At 40.5% G+C, this 22,807-nt stretch overlaps 1 protein-coding gene across 1 annotated transcript in view; it reads left to right on the top strand.

Annotated features, from left to right (window-relative positions):
- LOC134673994 (low-density lipoprotein receptor-related protein 1-like) overlaps nucleotides 1–22,807 on the top strand; it is a 68,165-nt gene that overhangs the window by 7,895 nt on the left and 37,463 nt on the right. Inside the window, exons 7-21 of the mRNA XM_063532048.1 lie at nucleotides 589–686; nucleotides 1,104–1,211; nucleotides 2,663–2,847; nucleotides 3,478–3,559; nucleotides 4,082–4,201; nucleotides 4,634–4,793; nucleotides 8,907–9,059; nucleotides 9,678–9,827; nucleotides 11,118–11,243; nucleotides 12,239–12,383; nucleotides 13,184–13,299; nucleotides 14,734–14,838; nucleotides 15,253–15,405; nucleotides 19,419–19,757; nucleotides 22,219–22,326. Of these exons, the coding sequence (XP_063388118.1) occupies nucleotides 589–686; nucleotides 1,104–1,211; nucleotides 2,663–2,847; nucleotides 3,478–3,559; nucleotides 4,082–4,201; nucleotides 4,634–4,793; nucleotides 8,907–9,059; nucleotides 9,678–9,827; nucleotides 11,118–11,243; nucleotides 12,239–12,383; nucleotides 13,184–13,299; nucleotides 14,734–14,838; nucleotides 15,253–15,405; nucleotides 19,419–19,757; nucleotides 22,219–22,326 (2,148 nt within the window). The remainder of the gene's footprint in view (nucleotides 1–588; nucleotides 687–1,103; nucleotides 1,212–2,662; nucleotides 2,848–3,477; nucleotides 3,560–4,081; nucleotides 4,202–4,633; nucleotides 4,794–8,906; nucleotides 9,060–9,677; nucleotides 9,828–11,117; nucleotides 11,244–12,238; nucleotides 12,384–13,183; nucleotides 13,300–14,733; nucleotides 14,839–15,252; nucleotides 15,406–19,418; nucleotides 19,758–22,218; nucleotides 22,327–22,807) is intronic.

The following is a 22,807-nucleotide window of genomic DNA, read 5'->3' as shown; positions in this document are numbered from 1 at the left end:
TTTTTCAATGTGAATTCGGCCAAGTATTTGTCTGACGTGTCGGAAGCCGGTATTGCTCGAAGATTTTTATACGTGGGCCATACTGAAAGCTTCTGGATTTTGAATATTCTGATATATGAGAAGCCTTATTTTTAGGGTTCCGTACCTAAAGGGTAAAACGGGACCCTATTACTAAGACTTCGCTGTCCGTCCGTCCGTCCGTCCGTCCGTCCGTCCGTCCGTCTGTCACCAGGCTGTATCTCACGAACCGTGATAGCTAGACAGTTGAAATTTTCACAGATGATGTATTTCTGTTGCCGCTATAACAACAAATACTAAAAACAGAATATAATAGAGATTTAAATGGGGCTCCCATACAACAAACGTGATTTTTGACCAAAGTTAAGCAACGCCGGGAGTGGTCAGTACTTGGATGGGTGACCGTTTTTTTTTGTTTTTTTGTTTGCATTATGGCACAGAACCCTTCGTGCGCGAGTCCGACTCGCACTTGCCCGGTTTTTTTTATTTCTAAGTGGCCAGTCCAGGTGTTTTCAGTATGCCCTAAATACTTAATATTACAATGATCTATGCTTTGGTTCGTTCTTGCAGGTCCAGAAGCGATGCTTTTCTTTAGTACTGAGAAGGATATTCGGTACATCAAGGTCAAAACCAAGCAAGAAGTTGTCGTAGCCACGGGTATCAAAAAGGTACAGTCAGCAACAGAAGTTGCTAAACACCCGTTTTTATCCTTACAGGGGGACTTTCTTATACGATTGCTATATAGTATAGTGGTGTCCAGACGGGATGATCAAATCGACTGATTTGATCAGAAATGAAATTGGCGTCAATCTCCAATTTAATCACCAATTTTAGATTTATGGTGATATTAGAGCCCTCTAAATTTAATAAATGCCCCAGAACGAAAATACTGGCGTCACTAATTGGTTTTCTTGCGTCCGCACCTCATTTTATCGGTAAAATCGGTCATTATCGGCGATTGAATTCGGTGAGCCAAATTGGCGTTTGCGTCCGCACGTCCTAATACGATCGGGCAATTTAATCAGATTGGCGAAAAATTGACAGTCTGGATACGTCTTATGTCCCATAATGTTTATTTTTTTCAGAGCCACGGGGTGTCCTACGACGGCAAGTATCTCTACTGGGTAGAGACAGCGGAAGGACACCAGGCTATAGCCAGAGCTCAGCTAGATAACGTCGCAGAGACAAAACAGGTAACTCTTGAAGTTTGCAAAATTGTACAGGGATTACAAATGTTACTATATATTTTCACCACACCAGCTCGGAAAGAATTACTTTGCACTTCAAAAACGAATAGCAAAGTTGCATTTTATCCACATGTGAGGCAAAGTAATGAAATGCAAATTTTGAGTTGTTTTCTTATCTTTGCTGGAAGAATTGACTTTCAAATGATGATTTTGGATGATAAATATTTAATAACATTCATTTGGATTTGATTTGGTTTGATTTTGTTTGATATTTTACATTTAATATTTGCTTCGGGTTGGTGTGGTGAAAAATTTTGTGTTTCACTCGGGGGCAAATTTTGTTTAACCCTCGTGCTTTGAAACCCTCGCAACGCTCAAGATTCCATTTTTCGAAACACTCGCTACGCTCGTGGTTCAATTTTGGAATCTTTCGCTTGCTCGGGTATCAACATTAGCACGAGCGGTTAAACAACAAATAACTATTTCTACGTCATATGATATACGCCACGAAATGATAGTTTGATTTTATGGCTCCCCTACACGATGGGCCCACTAAAATGGGCCAACATGTAGAGAGAGTAGCGGTATCGGATGGCTTATGGCCGTGTGTGTCGGTTTTTCGCCCGCACATCAAAGGTCATCCATTAATTACGTCACACGAATTTCTAGGTTTTTTGACCCCTCCCCCCCTCCTTGTCACACTTGGTCACATTTGGCAAACCCCTCCCCCCTAGTGTGACGTCACATTTTTTCTACGAAATCGCCAAATCGAATTAAGTAAGTACCTAAGTATTATTAATATTTTATCAAAATATTTTTCACGATATAAATATTAGTAATTTTATAACCCATAACTGCTTAGGAAAGAAAATTAAACAAATAAAACGATTATCGTTTTAAAAACTTGTTATTTAAATGTACAGCGAATAAAATAATTTAAATAAATTTTCGGTTACTGATGAATTTAAAGTGACGTCACAAAGTTTGTGTCTCCCCCCTCCCCCATGTCACAATATGTCACATTTTCTTGACCCCCTAAACGTGTGATGTAATTAATGGATGACCCCTAGGCTAGCGATGTACGCATCTACACGTGGCCCATTCTATGGAATGGGCCACGTGGGCCGCGTGGGCCGCGTGCTCTCAACCATCGCATGGCCATCTAGCTGGTCCAGCGCTGGTCAGCGCTCATTATCTGTAATTTTGACTTATGTATTTGTTAAAGGATAAAACATAATTTTAATAAATCAGGCCGCGTAGCCAAGATGTCGATCGCTTACGCTCCGTAGCGATCGAAACGCAACTGTCACTGTCGCACTAATATGGAAGAGTGATAGAGAGACATAATGGTTGTCGTTGTCGAAGCGATAGCGATTGTAACTTTGGCTAGGCCGGCAGGTCCGTAAAGTTTTATGAATAAGATTAGACTCTACTTTACCACATCTTTTTGTTTTCAGACCCTAGTGAGCCTAGGTCTATACGACGCTGGTGACATAGCAGTGGACTGGCTTGGAAACAACATCTACTTCAGCGACACGTCGCGTGGCGCCATCTATGTGTGCATCTCGGACGGTTCGGTGTGCGCTCGCATCAGTACAGCTTCGTTGAGGCCGAAATTTGTTACGCTGGATGTCAAGAATGGGTGAGAGAACTATTTTTCTGTATGTATGTTAGAAAGAGCGATGTAGCTTTAAATTTGCTAATTAACAATATCTACTTTAGCGACACGTCACGTGGCGCCATCTATGTGTATGCATCACAGACGGATCGGTGTGTGCTCGTATGTTACGCTGGATGTAAAGAACGGGTAGGAAAACTTGTTTATTGTGGGTATTAGAGAGAAGAGTTGAAAATAAATATGATGTCAGAGGATCATGCCACTATCCTTCTCTTTTCAATTAGGTAGAAAGATTAACAGTTGCGTATATAATATGCCAATAAGGCACACCATGGCAATCAGTGCCAAAGATAAATAAATAAGCCGGGCTAGCACATGATTGGCGCGACAGTATCTCGCGGCGAGTTAGACTGACGGACGGATGTCCCTGAAAAAGACTGATAGTTTATCTCGGCGCGAGATATGTCGCGCCAATTATGTGCTAGGCCTAAAGGTAAGGTGGGGTAAGACTAACATAGTTTATTTTGCTCGGGGCAAAACAAACAGTATGAGGGTTCTATACAAGGGCAAGACAAACAGTATTCTGAGGATTTTGTATTAGGGGTCTTACCCCACCTTATTTTAAATTAAATTCTACTAATTTTTCTTTTCCAGATTAATGTATTGGGCCGACGTGGCCGGTCTCCAAGGAGGCCACGTGATCATGCGCGCGCGCATGGATGGCTCCGACCACGAGGTGAGTTATATTTGCTTTTAAAAAATCAATTGGTATCATCTAAAAAATGTCATGCATGTACCCAATTCTCATTTTGTTAGAAAGGAATTTCCCTGGGTGCTATTTCATTGCTATTTCATGGCTATTTCATTCAGTCTCGGTACAAAAAGTACTGAGGTTGACTGAAGTAGCATGACAAATATGAACGTTTCCGAGAAAATACGATGGAAAACAATTATACCCTACACCCGTAACAATAATAGTTAAATGATCTATAGTCTGTATCTTTAGGTATTTAAATAAAAGTAAACAAACAATTTGTACATCATTTTCGGGTAGTTATAACATTTATTGGTTAACCGACCAATTACAAAACCGCCTGGATAAGTCACTGAACGATCTGACTTTAGCCTACATTATTTGATCGTGTAATGTTTTCATCTACCCTCAACTGGCTTAACGAGCCATTTGAGGGTAGATTTTGGTTACTTTTATTACCTTATTTACCTAAAGATACAGAGTATGACCATAACTTTTCCTTAGGTGATGACAGCCAGCCTAAACAATTTCGCTACGGGGCTCGCACTGGATGCACCGAATGACCGCTTATATTTCGTCGACAGAACAGTTATGGTGCTTAAAGTTGACACGAAACAGATCTATGTAAGTATGGTGTATCTATTCCCAGGGCACAGATTTATAGATAAAAATATATAGAATTAGGTACATTGGACCTTGCGAACCCCCTTGACTTTACTTGGGCCTTAAAAATTCATAAGTTGATTCGTCGATTAAGTTCCTAAGGATTTTTTTTTTCAATAGGGTATTTGACTACTAGTCAAATCAGATTCTTTTTTTTGAACAGTCAAAACGATTTTTCTACTATGGAATTTATACGAAACACTAGCAAGTGACGTCACGAAGTCTTGATTAAATCACCTACTCTTTATAGTTTTACACGGATTTTAAAATTGAAATTGTCTCTAAAAATTAAATTAATATTAAATTAATCTTCTGGTGCTTTGTTTTATACATGTTGTAAAATAATTTATTTTAAATACAGTCAAATACCCTAAATTGCGTTTTTTTTTTCAGTCCCTTTTCCAAGCGCGCCTCCACCATCCCTACGCGATAGCGGTCTTCGAGAACACGGTGTATTGGAGCGATTGGACCACCAACACCATACAGACCACAGACAAGCTACATTTGGAGGGCAAGAGGAACGGTCTCGCTTCTCTACACTCACCAGTCTATGGTTAGTACTATTTTTTTTTCTCTTTATTTTTAGAGCTTGTCACCGAGGTGAACATGTCGCTCCATAAAAAACCACAAATTAATATATTCTTACAACTAACTTATTCTACATACTAAAGCCTTTCGTACAAGCTGCAATAGCGCCATGGCGGCGTCCGACAGAGGAGCAGCCAGGACGCTATTGCAGCCCCCAACATCAAACATATTATTACGGCTTGAAAAAGCCAGTTGTATCCGAGCAGCTTCATTCCGGACACATTCCATTATAACATGGTACACGTCTTCTAATACATCACATTCATCACAATTAGGAGAATTCCACGGGTTGTCCCGTACAAACGCATTTTATTTCCTGTGTTGCGACTTTTTTCTCGGCATTTAAACCAGGCGATTATTTTTCTGTGCATATTTTTGACCATTTGTCATAGAAAAGGAAACTCTTATACCTTTAAATATTCAGAAACTTCGCGTTTGTACGGGACAACGGTAGACAATTTCATGGAATGCTCCATTAGGAGAAGGAACTTTCTTCATTAAATAACCGAATTTATTCAATGGGATATGTCCAGAACGTAGTCTCATCATCAATACAATGTCACGTCTATTAAGAAAACAATCAATCCACGGTGTCATTAAAGGATGAGATTATGGTTAGTACTATAAACAGTGCGAAACGACCCTGCCACGACTAGGGTTTCTGCTCGAGAATTCCCGAGGCGAGAAATCTCGAGAAAATAGTCCTAAGTCGAGACGGGAAAAAAATATTCAATGCCTCGAGAACTCGAGAAATAAATCTCTTGTGATAAGTAAAAACACACATGATGTGTTTATAATGTATTTCTTTAGATATTAGTTAAATAAATATGAACAATGTTTTTTTTTACATTTTCAAGTAGGAACCTACTTGAAACATTTATTACCAACCAAATAAAAACTATCTTGATTCGTCCCCTATCGTTCTAGCTTTAACCGATTTTCACGTTTTGAAACTTTTGAACTATCATGATTCTTGATATTCATGTAGTGTCTTTTTATTGAAAAACGCTTTAAAAAAAATTGTAACGAATTATACGACCATGTAATAATTGTAATAACAAATATTACAAAACTAAATTACTATTGATGAATCAAATACAATGGTGTCATGGAGCACCTGGTTTTGTACCCTTGTGTACCCTTCAACGGCCAAGTCACACAACATTAACCATAATAATAAAGAAATCGCAGTAAGGAACCTTAGACTTGGCACGACTTTGTCTAGATTTCATTACTTTTTAGAGATAAACAAGCAGCTCCATCGAGACTTGGCTAGTTTTTTACAGAATGTTTTTGGTGGGATTTCACTTCTTTTTGTAGAAACGTGGGCATATTGATTTATTTTATTTATTATAAAGCGTTGCGAGACTTGCACCTTTTTACATGTAATGTTTTTGATGGGATCTCATCTCTTTTTGTAGGCAGTCCTTCTTTTCGGGTACTCATACCCATACTATGTATACACATATCATAACTAAACATATCTTCATTCATACTCACATCGTACATCGTAGTTACCTTTACTTTACCTACTATTTGTAGGAACTGCAACAGTAACTTTGTAATATCATATATTTATATGGGATTACAAACTTACTTATGCAGTTCTTAGATCTTTAAAACGTGACTGATATTGCAATATTTTTAGGTTTTCCCTTTATGTGGCCATTAAACCCTAACTCTGTACCAAATTTCTCTCTCCAAAAATCTCTGAGTTTATGGGAAGTACTAGTTCTATTCTGATGATCATGAGTGAGTTTCATAAATGCGAAACTTTGCTTTCGCTTAACTTCGGAACTAAATGACCTACAGACTTGAAATTTTGGATTTTAAGTATGTGATTATAGCTTACTGGAAGACCAAAATTTCTGCGTTCTGGTCTTATCCAGAGGTTCTCAAATAGGGGCCTGAAAATGCGGCGAAATGGTTCCAGTAAAGGATGGTACGGCAGTGTTTGCTTCGCGCTCGACTTGGCGGGGGCACTGCCGTGCCCCCCGATTACGTAGTAAAACTTCTGTAAGTTTTGTCACATCGAGTGAAATTTATTGACTTGAATATTGCTGCCTAATAAAATACCATATTGTGGTTTGTTTACATTTTGTTGAATACCTAAAGAAATACACTATAGCATAACACATCGCCGGTGCGCACGCCTGCACCTATATCTTTTTGTTGTTGTATTATTGATTATTAAGTGCAATTTATGGTGACTAAAAATGTACCATATGTTTGATTATTGATCTCAGCTACGATTCCTAAGTCTGATTTGTAAAAAAGAAAAAAAAAATTAAATAACATGGTGTTTTTTGGAGCTTTCAAAATTTCTCGAGGTACTCGAGAAACTCGAGAATTCTTGGTCGAGAATTCCCGTGCCTCGAGAAATTAAAAAGGTCGAGAAACCAGAAACCCTAGCCACGACATCGCGCGACGATGTGCGGCGGCCTTAGGTGAGAACGAATGGTAGGATCGCTGTTTCTCGCTCTCTCTTATGGCCGCCGCTCACTGCTACTATACGCTGCTCGCTCGCTAGAATGGATGGCGTTCGATTGGACCACCAGCACCATACAGACCACAGACAAGCTACCTTTGGAGGGCAAGAGGGACGGTCTTGCTACTCTACACTCACCAGTCTATGGTTAGTACTATAAACAGTGCGAAACGACCCTGCCACGACATCGCGCGGTATCGTCTTGGGTCGTCCCATTCGTTTTTCGTCAAGTTCTTAAATTAGTCCTTATCTGCTTTCGTCACTCATTCTACATTCGTCACAATCGTCGGTGGCTTTCAATGTAGAATGAGTGACGTAAGCAGAATAAGACTAATTTAAGAACTTGACGAAAAACGAATGGGACGACCCAAGACGATACCCATCGCGCGACGACGTACCGTGGATCGTGCGTCACGCACGTGCGCCGGCCTTAGGTGAGAACGAATGGTAGGATCGCTGTTTCTCGCTCTCTCTTATGGCCGTCGCTCACCGCTACTATCTGCTGCTCGCTCGCTAGAATGGATGTCGTTTAATTGGACCACCAACACCATACAGACCACAGATAAGCTACATTTGGAGGGCACGAGGAATGGTCTTGCTACTCTACACTCACCAGTCTATGGTTAGTATAAACATGGCCTCCTCACATGGCCAATTGTAGGTACAGTCCATCAGATATATTGAACACGCCTCTGTTGCCAAAACTCATTAGGGTGCGTGTTCTGGCCCCTATTTCACCAACGTGACAGGTGCGGCAATTCGACAAGTCTCATTGTTGCTGACGTCGGGCTTACCATCGGGCGGGCCGTATTCCTGTTTGTCACCATTATTGTATTATTAAAAAAAAAGTTTAATTTATCGGCAAAAACAGGTATTTCTCTTGTGATGTTTATGATGATAACGATGACAATTGTCACAAGATTTCAAAGAGCTTTCGGTAATTCTTTGACATCAAAGAGTTCTGTGTCGGAATTTCGTGAGAATTGTCGTATTTCTTGTGACAATTGTCATTAGCTTCGTAATAAGTACTTATTAACTGGCGATATAGTGGAGTTTTTTTTAATTAACATGTTGGTGGCAAACAACCACATCGCCCGTCTGATGGTAAGCGGTTACCATAGCCTATGGAGGCCTGTGACGTCAGTAACAGTGATATCGACAAATGTCGCACCTGTCACGTTGGTGAAATAGGGCCCAGATATTTTTGAGCACCTCGGCAACTCCGATATATCTGATGGTGTACAGTCACCCGCAATAGTAAGTTACTCTTCGAGGGCCGCAACAATATGTGACACTCTCTTATGGCTCTACAAATAAGATCTTGTCAGATATTTTTGCGGCCTTCGTTGTGTAATATATAATTGCAGGTGACTGTACATTATAGTTCTGTATGTCATTCCAGCCTGTCGGCCTAGCCAAGGTGACAATCGCTTGCGCTTCGCCATCGAATCGCTTTGTGTCTCTCTATCGCTCTTCCATATTAGTGTGACAGTGACAGTTACGTTTCGATCTCTATGGAGCGATAGCGATTGGCATGTTGTCTACGGGGCCTGGTTGCCGCACATTTCAGTCAAAACACTTTTGTTTCAGGACTGCACATGTACCACCCAGCGCTCCTCCTCAGCCAGGAGCCGAGCCCGTGCGCGCACCACAAGTGCTCCCACCTCTGCCTGCTCACCTCCAACTCTACCCACTCCTGCGCATGCCCGTCTGGTATGAAGCTTAACGGGACTGTTTGTTACAGTAAGTTCTACTCTTCTTTTAGTCCTTATCCCGAATCCTGACATTCAGTCATTTACATAAACTCTATTAAGGGCTCATTAGGCAACGCGAGAACTCGCGTGCGAGTTTCATTACATTGCGGGTTTCGATGGGTCAGTTCAATTGGACGTCATATCAGCCCTTAGGCATAGGCAATTAGAAATCATCGCATTTAGGGCTGATTTAGACGGCGCGCGAACTCGCATGCGATTTTAGTTACATTGTGTACTATGTTGGTTAATACGGCCAATTCAACCGACCGATCAAAAACCATGTAGGTAATGAAACTCGCATGCGAGTTCTCGCATCGTCTAAATGAGCCCTATTCGTGATAAAAATCATTATTCTTATTTAATTACACAAACGGGTCTACCGCGATATAATTTCATTGTTTTTACCTTTAATTCCGACGTTTCAGCTGAGTTGCACCAGCTGTGGTCACGGAAAGACCACACATGTGGTCACACACACTGCTGGTGTGTGTGGACACACACACGTGACCACAGCTGGTGAAACTCAGCTGAAACGTCGGAATTAAAGGTAAAAACAGTGAAATTATATCGTGGTAGACCCGTTTGTGTCATTATTCTTATATTCTAGATGAACCCAACTACCGCCCTCAATACCTCGTCGTTGGCGCCGGCGCGTCTTTCACAAGGGTCCGATACGATACTCTTGGAAACCCGGAGGCCCACGCCACTAACTTCGACATAGGAAGGGTGCAGGCCATGGCGTATGACAGTAGAAGAGGTGAGGGACTAATCCGAATGGATTTTAGTATAGTTCGTAGCTTCGTAACTGAGCCCGGCGGCTAATCCTATTGTCTATTGTTAAGTAAAACCGCACGTGCTACTTACCTGCAAAAAAGGTTCATACTTATTCTATTTGGCACCTGAGCGCGGGCTAGTCCAACGCTCAAAAAACCAGTGTAGTTGCGCTCTCCGATAACGCGCCTTTGTTACGCATCTCGATGACACATTTTAGACTGGTTCTGTAGCGTTCGACTCGCCGGCACTCAGTAACCGAAGTACGCAGGTTTTTATGCAGGTGGTGGTGGCACGTGGCACGAGCGGTTTTACTTAACAATAGACAATAGGGTTAGCTCGGGCTCTGTTTGAAACCTACGAACTATACCTACGGAAGATTTGAGATTTAAAACTGTTTGTGGAGACTGGTTTGTTTAAGCTAACACGAGCTATTTATACTTAGTAACTTTATTTTTATTAATTAATTACAGTGAGACGGCTCATTCTGCTCTTCGTATGTTTCTTTTGTGTGTGTGTTAATTATACAGGATATTGACTCTTGGAGACCCTATACATCTCTAAGGATAATTTGATAAACTATATAATCTTATAGTTCTGACACCTAGAGAAATTTACACCTCTAAATATTATAGATTTTTTGTGTTTTGTGTATGTATTTTTAATGTAATTCGACACAAAAGATCATATACAGGATGGAAAGATAAGTCGGGCCCTGGAGGGAAACTACCTTAAATCCTTAAGCTGGTTCATTTTACTTAAAGGAGACATTCCTTTATTTTTAAAAAGAAACAAAACTGCATTCAAAGATTATCTAAAACTCGCTTGCCGCGTCCGGGACTCGAACCGACTAAAATTTCAAAAAATAAAAACTCGCAATTTTATTCTACTAGTCGATACACACAGTTAATGTTAATGATAACATTTCTCCACGAAACATATAAGATCTTACACTCGTCTGTCGTACAAAATATCCATAAATCTAATATTTAGTACTCAAGATTTTTTTAGACAAGCCAAATTGAAGAAAAAAATAAAAAAAAACTTTGAATGCAGTTTTGTTTCTTTTTAAAAATAAAGGAATGTCTTCATTTTTAAAAAGTTTCTCTCCAGGGCCCGACTTATCTTTCCACACTGTATAAGCGCAGGCGAGGACTCATTTACGCGGTCGGTCTATTAAATTATGACATCTTTTTGTGCCTAATTTTCTTTATAAATGGATGTTTGAGCTATATTATCGAGTCTGGTGCCTTTACAGACTTTTTATGCTTCACAGACGCCCTGTACATTTACGATGGGATGCGCAAATGTATCGTCAAGATCGATATGGCCGACTTCACCCTCGGCATCACCCACGTATTCGCTTTCAATGGACTTGAAAATGTTTCCGACATGGATTACGGTGAGTACATGTAGCTTTACCCCCTTGCAGTAGTAGATTGTTAACCAAGAGATGAAAAGCACTCATTTCTGCCGAGGTAGTTTGGCGCTCGAACGCTGTGAGAGCGCCAATAGTTCGAGGCTGAAATGATGCTTTTCACCCGAGTTCAATACTCTACTTTTTTTTCGAATACGAGGAAAGTAAAATGCATGTTTTTTTAAAAACATAACTAAGTATACATTTTTATAATATTTTTTTAGGGGACTTACAGATAACAATTTAGGCAAAAGTATCGTTATTTATGGAATGGGGATCGAGTCAAATATCAGAATGGAAATTGTATAACAAATCTATTTATACATTTATACCCAATTTCAATAGCTTATCGTAGTTATCGTAAAAAAAAAATCGTACTTGGAACCTAAAATGCTCAAGTGCAGAAACGTATCGTTTTCTGCACACCTTTTAGAACAACAATGACCCTCTTTCAGAGCATGAGAAATGAAAAATGATAATTAGTTCTATAACTAGTTATTGCCTGTACATTTGGGAGCACTGTGCCCAATGGTCTTTGTTCTGAACACACAGGTAGATTATGAGAAGAGGCACCCGTGTTGAGGCGGCCAAGCTTGACGCCATACAACTCCGTATGTCTCTCACAAACTTTACTATTACTCAAATAAGTGACACAGCATTACAGTAAAAACTAATGTACTGTGAAACTACAAAACTAAGAATACAAGAAAACCACAATAAAAACTACAAATAAACACCAAAGACAAATTAAACATTCGATTCGGGCGATGACGTAACAGCGTGGCTCCGTTGCGTCGTGTGACTTGGTGTAGGATTAGGCAGGTTGCCCCGGAACCGCCGAAACACCACACCCATCGGCCAGAAGTCCGCGCTTTTACAATACCTAGTCATAGTGCGGGCCGTATGCTTGTTTGCCCCCGATGTGGTAAAAAGAGAGATAGACAAAGGAATACTAAGTGAGAATATACTCGTATTTACAGATTACGTGACTGACAATCTTTACGTGCTGGACTCTGGTCGGCGATTCCTGGAGGTGTTCTCTCTGAAGGATGGCAAGCGGGCGTTACTTCATCGCTTTTCCGCTCAGGAGATACCTGTCAGCTTCTGCATTCTTCAACATTTCGGGTAAGGTATATCAATTTAGGTCTCTGGCGGAAACGCCATGTGATCTCTAGCTGCTAGCCGCGTTTTCGTGAAATAATTAACACTTTTAAAGGCGTGCAGGTGATCCGCCGTTGAACTTATTCTATTAACAAGAAGATACCTCATCAGGTATCTTCAACTCATCCGTCAGAACTTATCAGTTCTTTATCATTTTGTACGAATGGCAGGGTCGCCATGTGATCTCTAGGCAACTGGTGGTTTTTCAAAGTATTCTGCCTGAAGATTAAGTGATTGAAAATCTTTACGTGCTGGGCTCTGGTCGGCGATTTCCTGGAAGTGTTCTCTCTGAAGGATGGCAAGCGGGCGTTACTTCATCGCTTCCCCGCTCAGGAGATTCCTGTCAGCTTCTGCATTCTTCAACGTTTCGGGTAAGGTATATCAATTTAGGTCTTTGGCGGGATCGCCATGTGATCTCTAGCTGCTAGCCGCGTTTTCGTGAAATAATTAACACTCTTAAAGGCGTGCAGGTGATCCGCTGTTAAACCTATTCTATTAACAAGAAGACACCTCATCAGGTATCTTCAACTCATCCGTCAGAACTCATCAGTTCTTTATTATTTTGTACGACTGGCAGGGTCGCCCCCTGGCCATCCCTTAAGGTTGAACAGTAGGTATGGTTCGGACTTTCTAACTGGATCATCTCAGGTGATACCGAGTTAGCGAGAGAGATGGCGCTGCCAAAAAAATAAAAAAAGCTTCTTCGATCCCAGCCTGGGCACTGAAGACACAACTATTTCAGTTTACTTCGATGACTATTACAGGAGGCTGCTTGTGGCTGTAGTGGAGAGTGAGCAGAACAATGAGATGCATATTGACAGTATCGGCTTAGACGGCGACGAGAGGGAGCATCAGCACGTCATTTTGAACAATTTAAAAGGTAAACTTTCTTGTTTTAATAGCTACTTAGAGTCGGACCAAAATAAGTCTGCAGCGGATTTGATAGCCCACGCAGTGCACGTCCCAACTAACAAAAATAAGTCATAAATATGTTTTACAAACGTTTTTCTTAAAACTTATTGATGTGCAATTTTAGGCATACAAACGTTTATACAACGGGATTTTGGCGCAGTTTTTATAGCTAAACAGTCGTAGAGTGGTCACTCAATCGTCATAAGCAAGCACATGTAGTCCTACAGCTGTCATAAAAAATATATTAAACGACTTTTTAGTCGGAAAAGTATCGTAAGTTCTCGCTTTGTAAGTGCAATTGCTTGTAGAGTGATCATAACGCAGACGTTTGTACGACATATGAGTCGGTGAAATGCAACAGCGAAGCAGTTTCAATCATAAGTATCATAACAAGTCAAACAATTTGTGAAAAGCAGTAATAAGTATTAGTATTATACTTTTTACCATTTTAAGTACTAGTAACTCGACATCTACTAGATACGAGTATAACAAATCAGATACGCATGCGAACATAATATTTTCGACGAATGTTACTAGGTTTTGTAAGACATTTTTAGTGCCCCCTCTAAATATTGTTTATTTATTATATATAATTTAATAAATTAATTGAATATTTATCTTTGATTAGTTATATGACTCATATACGACTTATAACTCGTAAGCCGACACGATACGGCCGCCATTACCCTGATCATCACCCAGTAACTATAAGACGGTCATGTTTATGACTGTTGTATGGCATTTTAGCAATTTAACAGCTGTAAAAAGCTGATGTTATGACTAGTTGTACAGTAGTAACTCATAAAGCTTTTCTATGACCAAAGTGCTGTAAGATGTCATATTGAAGTTGTAAATCCGGGAAAAGGTCATGGTTAAAACTTTTATACGACAATGACTAAATTGCTTTATTACTATGTTATACAAACGTTTGTACAACTGTGATTTAAGCACAATTTGCTTTAAAACTAAAGTTCTGTAAAAATGACATTTATACAACGTCACGTTGTAAACCTTGCTTATTTACGACGCATCTACGATTAATCAGTCGTAAAAGGTTCAGATCTTATGACCAATTTGTTAGTTGGGGTGTCATTTATAGTTTTATACGTCATAATTTCATAGAAGTTTGACGTTTAAAATAACACTTTCACTGCGTGGGCTATCAAATCCGCTGCAGACTATTCTTGGTCTGACTCTCTCTCTCTGTCTGACTCTAACCTGTTTTAAATTTTGACTCTTATAACAAACATAAAAGTCAAAGTAACTCGCGATATATCAAATGATATTTTAAGTTCATAAATTCCGTAAAATTCATTGAACTACCCTGGGTTTGTACCCGCGATCTTCGGATCAAGACATAATCACATTAAACTAACAATTAATATTTTTTAATTCTATCTAGGGCCGCGTGTAAGACTGCGCAACCTCCATGACTCTGACATGGTGGCCGTGTCAGATGAAGGAAGCAATTCCATTGAGTTCATCCATCTACGAACGTTACCGCGAGGTAAGTGTTATTATTCCTCTAGTTGTTAATGACCTCTCTGGCGGTCTAGCATAAGTTGCGTTCTCGCGCGCGACTCCAAACTTGATGTCGCGCTAGATGTATGGAGTCGCACGTGAGAACGCAACTCATGCTAGGAACAATTCTCAAAAAGTTTGTACATTTCGATCACATCTTAGATTTCTATAAAAATTGGTATGCTGGTAAAGTACATAAAGCTGAACAACTTCCACCACTTTTCCCAAAATGTCCCAGAAAGTTTCTAAGAAACATTCCTTTTTTGTTACCAAATGTATAAGAAAATCTGGTAACAAAAAAGGAATGTTCCTGCTCCTAGCAGGTCTGGTGTCTCACTAGGTTTCCTGAAGTTACCTCAGCTCCTCGTTTAAACCCGTTCCGTATTACTTATCCCCTCAGGTGTCAGACAAGACATCAGAAAGCGGCTACCAACAGCGGCGAGCAGCCTGGCGGTGACGATGCCTTACATGTTCTGGTCTGATGGCAGGACTCCGAGACTGTTCTGGGACGAGTATTTGGGGGAGACGTCCACGCCGAGACGGGTCGAGCTCTGTACGTATTCAAGACAGATTTACTTATTTCTTCAAGTAGACAAGACATCAGAAAGCGGCTACCAACAGCAGCGAGCAGCCTGGCGGTGACGATGCCTTACATGTTCTGGTCTGATGGCAGGACTCCGAGACTGTTCTGGGACGAGTATTTGGGGGAGACGTCCACGCCGAGACGTGTCGAGCTCTGTACGTATTCAAGACAACTTGGTACTTATTTCTTCAAGTAGACAAGACATCAGAAAGCGGCTACCAACAGTGGCGAGCAGCCTGGCGGTGACGATGCCTTACATGTTCTGGTCTGATGGCAGGACTCCCAGACTGTTCTGGGACGAGTATCTAGGGGAGACGTCCACGCCTAGACGTCTCGAGCTCTGTACGTATTCAAGCCGTCAGTCATGATGGACGCATCGTGTTATAATGACAGGTTAAAGGTAGTCGGATAGTCTTTCTCCATTGAGCGGTGTTAAAAAGTGACGTTAACTCTATCATGATGTTATCAGGCGATAACCGCGGCCAATACCTCACTTTATATAGATATAATACATACCCATTCAAGCGCACAAAGTGGAAGTTCAGGTTGAATTTCTTCATCCTTTCTTCTGAGGCTTCAGGTGTAGTCAGGTTTGTAATGGGTCGGCCACACGCATGTGGCACCCCTATAGTAGCACGCCTCTTTAAACTTCGATAACTGTTTATAGTTCTTTGCCAACGACGTGGTAAGTATTCAAAAATATGAGTACGCTTGCCCCGGTATTTTTTGACTTGCATCATTTCGTACTAATACATATTAAGTATATATACCTATTTGTTTTGTGCAATAATGTGCTTTTCTCAAACATGCAATGAAATATTGATGTTATGTTCCTTATAATAGGCTGCGAAGTATGACGTTTCAGGTGCAGCTAGGACAAAAGGTCGTTAATGGAATTTCATACACATCTTGCAGGCCTAGGCCGGCAAAGTCCTCTTTTTTAATTTTCATTTCACAGATATTTCTGACACAGCATCGTGGCATTCACCCATTAAAAAAAACTAGAGGCAGTATTTGCTTTATGGTTCGTAATCACACTCTGCCACTACGCCTATAAAAAAAAAAAAAAACAATGTTTGCTATAATTTGCAGTTTTATTTGTATAAAATCAACATGAACTTAATAAATAATACATTCTATAATTTTATAATTTTAAATTATAAATTTAACTACACAAATAAAAACATTTAAATATTTCATCTAAACGTTAGCGGTAAAAAGGTCTACTCAAACACGCGTAGTTTTTTTTTTTTTTTTTTTAATTTATTATTTAACAGGACCTTTATACATTGGTACATATCGGCCCTATCAAGTCCGATTCTTATAGTTTCAAAGAATATGCTAACTACATCCATATAAGTGAATATTTAAAAAAAAAACCTATTTGAGCATAACTTCAGCCAATCTACCGTATTTGTGCCGTGTACGATGTTGGGTTACCAAGAATGTGTTTGAAAGCACCGATGTCGTATGACCGAAGCTTGGCCGAAGTTATGAGCGCCTCCCTAAGGGCGCGATTTCTACTATTATCTATAATTAAACATAGATAACATATTTAAAATATCGCCGCCCTTCACGACGTCTAACACAAATGACACTACTTGTTCAGTCAAAAAACTAACTACAGCCTTAACTTTACATTCCAATGTCTGCCTTGATAGACAGATCTCTTTAAGTTTTTGAAGTATCTCCAGGAATCTCGTGCTATTTCTCCTCTTCTCTTTTTCATCTTCACCCTCTTGTTTACCTTGATTTACCGATGGTACAACCGGTTGCTGAAGGTCACATTTGGGTTCCTGTCTGCGCTTCCTTGCCTTGATTTTTTGCCTTTCCTGTTTGTTCACCGGAGAAGAAGGTCCAGCTAAGGGAAGAGCATTTTTCAGTTTGTCCTCTTCCTTTCTAATATTTGGTGTATAGACTACTGCACTAGATTTTTGGGATGTTAAGGCATCCCGATACGGCGTATTCGTATTTAACTGGGTGTTATCAATGGCATCGCTTGGTGACTCGGTAGAGGTGCTCTTTTGCTCGTAGTAAAGTTCGAGGGCTTTCTTGTATGTGCAGAAGTGTTTGCTCATAATCGTTCTTAGCTTCTTTTCTTTCAAGAAAACTGGGCATGTTTTACTAAGTGCCATGTGTGCGCCTTGACAATTGGCACACGTCATTACTTTAGTGATGCAGTTCTGATGGTTTTTTCCACACTTAGGGCACACAATTTTTTTGGTCGGACATGTACGTGCTCGGTGGCCAAATTTCCAGCACCCCGAGCATTGCGAAACTGGGAATATATAGGGCTCTACTTTAAAGCGACAATCATACGCGTACACGTGAGACGGGAGGGAAGTCGCCTTAAAGCATACACGTATGGCTTCACTCTTAACCCATTGGCCGTCTTCATTAAGTCGATTTAGGCGGCGAATTGCCAAGACTACCTGCGAGACATTAAACTCTTTCAGCAGTTCCTCCTCCTCTATATCTAGGTCAATATTTCTAATCAGACCGAAAGAGTACTCAGCTTGATTAGACCACTGACAACTCACCTTCTCATTATTAAATGCCGGACAACTTATTAATTTTTCAGCTTGCGTTCTGAGAGAAAACTGTATAAGTACCTTGTACGCGCCTTTGAACTTTACTCTCAAAATGCCACTAATGTTTTCTGCTCGTAGCATTTTTGCCATAGCAATTTGTTTGGGTAACGCTTCTTTTGACGTAAGGGCAACCTCAAACTCTTCTTTCATACCTTCAGATTCGACATTACCTTGTGTTGAGAGCTGAAGTATTCCGGTCCGCAATCGCCTGCGTAGTCGCTTACCTACCACGGTTGTATAACTTCCTTCGCTATCATTACCCTCGCTGTCAGGGCCCTGGTTACTACAACTACGTTTTTCAGCTAGACGCGCATTCATTCGCATTGCCCCTTCAGGAAGGCTTCGTAAACTTGCGCGACCCCAGTCCATATCCACACTTTCATCATCGAAGGAGATTCCACTTTTTACGCTCATAGAGCGAGACCCTTGGCTACATTCACTCATCCAGCTAACAGTTGAGCCGAAATTAGATCAAAAAAAGCTAAATATTCAATTAAAATTTATGCAAGAAAATTTTCGACAGCCGCTTGACGTGACAGCAACTTGACGTTTTTTTGCACGCGTAGTTATATTTTTTAAATTGTTATGGAGGTAAAGTTGAAAAATATTCATTCTGTTTTATTGGATTTATGGTGCGTTGTTGATTTTTTGACTTTAATATGAGTTCCGACGAAATAATGAAATTAATATCAATTGTAAACGTAGGTGTTGGAATTGGCAGCGTAAGCAGAATTGATTTTAAATAACTTGCTGCCTCTGCCGCCAAGTCAAAGACGAAGTATGTATATGGGTGCTTATGGCAATTTTATTATTTGAGAAACTAAGAAAAATGGCTTACAGTTTATTAGAAACAGTTTTGAGGCATATTTTAAATGAATGTAACTACAAATTCGTCACCACTGTAGAAATTATACTTATTTACTCCATGCATAAAGCAACGATATGTATGTGAAACATGATATCAACATGAAAGACTATGTAAACTTATGTGACGAAAACGACAGTCAGACGGATACAAGGCGAAAAAATCAAAGATACATGAAAATATACGGGTAGTAAAAATACACGACTCGTGTAAAACATACGAGTGATAATGATATAGGTACGTGTTGGTTGTATTTTGGGTGTAGTTTACTTTTAGTTTTTTCTATAAATAAAACTTGGGTTTCGTGGATTTTTTATTTTATTTATTTCATTGCATGTTTGAGAAAAGCACTATACATACCTCGGCGGGAAATGGGGTTGCCCGCGCTCAGACCTATCCGGCCTCGCTTCGCTCGGCCGTCTATATGTCTTCGGCCGGCAACCCTTTTCGTCCCGGCCTCTGTAGTAATGTACTATTACGGATACCTTTCATTCCAACCAGTAACTATCGGTATTTTCTCTTTCCAGCAATATTCCCCAACGAGACCCACCTCCATCTCCAAGCCACAACCACCCCCGACACCAACACCCCTCCCCACCCCTGCACCCTTAACCCCTGCTCCCACATCTGCGTCCAAACCCCCACCCTACCCATCCTAGGCGCCTTCCCCTCGATCGAAACACCGATGTCCTACAAGTGCCTCTGCCCCCCTGGATTGATCGTGGAGGGGGGGAATTGTACCAGGCTTGCAGAGTGCAGAGGAGATGAGGCGTATTGCTATAAGAGTAACGAGTGTATACCGATGATAAAGAGGTGCGATGGGGAAAAGGATTGCAAGAATGGGGAGGACGAAGATGATTGTTCACGTGAGTAACTAACTTAGAATGATTTTTGTGGGTTTTAAGTTTAGGGAGGCAAAGACCACATGGACTGTCGCCTGCGGTATGTCCGGATCTATACGACCTTCAAACCTTCAAGAAAAGAGCGTACTCCCATCTTAAAGACCGGCAACGCGCTTGCAACTCTTCTGGTGTTGCGGGTGTCCATAGGCGGCGGTAATTGCTAACCATCAGGTGATCCGGCTGCTCGTTTGCCTCCTATATCATAAAAAAAACATAGGAACAATGTAAAAATACTATGGCTAAAAGAATTCTAAGTTTTAAGTGTCAGAAGATCCTGTGAAGCTTAATTTCTAAAATTAATTCTGGATCAATGGCTCTTTGACAAGTCAATGGGTACATTTACAGTATAGTACATCGTAAGTATAGTGACATGAAAAATATAAAGCTACTTTTTTAAATCCAACAACCTAATACATAATAACAACCTAATAAAGAAGACATTATGTTAATCTAAAAAACCGGGCAAGTGCGAGTCGGACTCGCGCACGAAGGGTTCCGTACCATAATGCAAAAAAAAACAAAAAAAAGCAAAAAAAAAACGGTCACCCATCCAAGTACTGACCACTCCCGACGTTGCTTAACTTTGGTCAAAAATCACGTTTGTTGTATGGGAGCCCCATTTAAATCTTTATTTTATTCTGTTTTTAGTATTTGTTGTTATAGCGGCAACAGAAATACATCATCTGTGACAATTTCAACTGTAGCTATCACGGTTCGTGAGATACAGCCTGGTGACAGACGGACGGACGGACGGACGGACGGACAGCGAAGTCTTAGTAATAGGGTCCCGTTTTACCCTTTGGGTACGGAACCCTAAAAATTAATAACTCTTAGCGCCACTTGCAGAACAGAGATCCACCACCAGACCACCACCAGAGGTCCACCTTACTGCCTTGATATTGTAATTTTTATGCTGAAGTGCTAGTTGCAAAGGCTGAAGGCCCGATTCGGATTTTGAAATAGTCATCTATTATAATCTTTTAGACATCACCAAGATACGATAACGATATGTTTAAGATCTAACCTGTCAAATGTGACATTTGCGCGATAGGCTAGATTCCTACTAGTCAAATCAGCTTCTTTTTTAGAACTGTCAAAACCATTTGCTAATATGGAATTTATATGAAAACAAATGTAGTGACGTCACGGTAAACTCACCTACTTTTTATATTTCAATCCGATTTATTAAATACAATTTGTGGTTAAAAATAGCCAGTGCCGGATTTACCACTAGGCTGAGTAGGCTGAAGCCTAGGGCGGCAGATTTTAGGGGGCGGCAAATTTGGGTCAAAAAAATATTTTATGTGCTGTTCAGATAGGGTAGACCAGAATTTATTTGTAAAATTTAAATAACAAGCATAATTTGTCGATTTTGCCGCCCTCTGTCATGTCAAGACCTTTTTGAAGTACGGAACCCTAAAAATGTACCTACCCACCTACCATTTTCTCGAAAAAATTTCGCGCTCGCTACGCTCGCATTTTCATTTAAGCACCTACATTAATTGTGACCCATCTGACTACATTGTAAATTTGGGATGGTCGTCGATTCTTTTATCTTCGTGGTATTATGGGTTCCGTGTTCTTCCTTTTGAAGTACGGAACCCTAAAAATTTACCTACGTACTATTTTCTCGAAAAAATTTCGCGCTCGCTACGCTCGCGTTTTCGTTTACCTAACTACATTTTATTGTGACCCATCTGACCATATCATTGAATGATAGCACAGAACCTAGTAGAACGCCAGCGGTAATGTCCACGCTATCGGAGCAGCTTCCGTCTACTATACGGCTCATATGCGTCTACCGGATAAAAAGCTAGCGATTTCGAGCGGACTCAATGCCAGGCCCGACCGAACTCCTTAGCTATATCCAGCCTGACTGCCAACGCCTCACCTTGATTCTCAATGGCCAAAACCCAGCGGTAACGGCCCATATAAATATGTATCTAGAATGTGACATTTGTGACATTACCTTATATGCATTTTAATATGGCTATGGTGTGTTGTACTATAAAATTAAACGCCTCTGACAGGAAAGTATTTTAAAAAACCTATAAGCGAGGCGGATAGGGGCGGCAAAATCGGCATAGCCTACGGGCGGCAAATGTCTAAATCCGGCACTGAAAATAGCTGCTATCTATGTTTTTCTAATAATTATCTGGTGCTTTATTTCGTGCACGGTTTGAAATAATTTATTTTAATTTAAGTACTGGAAACATCCCTATTCTGGAGATACTCGTGAACGATTTCCACAGGATTTGACTTAGAGATCCAATTCACAATATGACATTGGTAGCCCGAATTGCGCTGCAAAAGAGAACTAGTTGATATCTAAACTATAACGTATCTAGAATGGATCTAGTACGTTTCGTCTCTTGTGAATATCTCGAAGTTCGAATACGGCAGTGATGCTTCAAATATTTTTCAGCGAGTACTCCTGGCCCGAAGAAATGCCTGCCCAACCAGATTGAATGCAACGGAGGATGCATTCAATCCAATGAAGTTTGTCCACAAGAATCCACGGAATTATTTACGCGTAAGTCGATCAATGAATACATGATTATAACTAAGAACTATTTTGGCTCAGTGATCCAAAGAGAATCTTGGCCTCCGAAACGAGAGCGTGCCACCTGTTCCGATCCTGCGCAACTTCCTGCCAGTTACTGGCGCGAAGCTGAAGCAGATCCGCCGCCACACTGTCTCCCCAGCGATACCTGGGCCGTCCCACCGGACGGCCACCACAGGCCACGACACACCACCACACCACATGATTATAATATATGATTATGGTACATAAAATTATACCAAACGAAAGTCGGCAAAAATAATCCTCTGCCAAATAATATGATGCAAAATGTATTAGAAGAAAGAAGCCATTTGAGGGTAGATTTTGTTTACTCTTTTTTAAATACCTTAAGATACAAACTAGGTATCTAGTTGATTTATGGTTTATCCCTTTCTCACCAATACATAAGTCAAAATGACAGAAGACAAACGATTTATACAATAACGAATCA

This window comes from Cydia fagiglandana, chromosome 19 (assembly GCF_963556715.1).
Source record: "Cydia fagiglandana chromosome 19, ilCydFagi1.1, whole genome shotgun sequence".
Taxonomy (NCBI): Eukaryota; Metazoa; Arthropoda; class Insecta; order Lepidoptera; family Tortricidae; genus Cydia; species Cydia fagiglandana.
The sequence above is the reverse complement of the archived record's forward strand: the minus strand, read 5'-3'. Positions and strand labels throughout refer to the sequence as shown.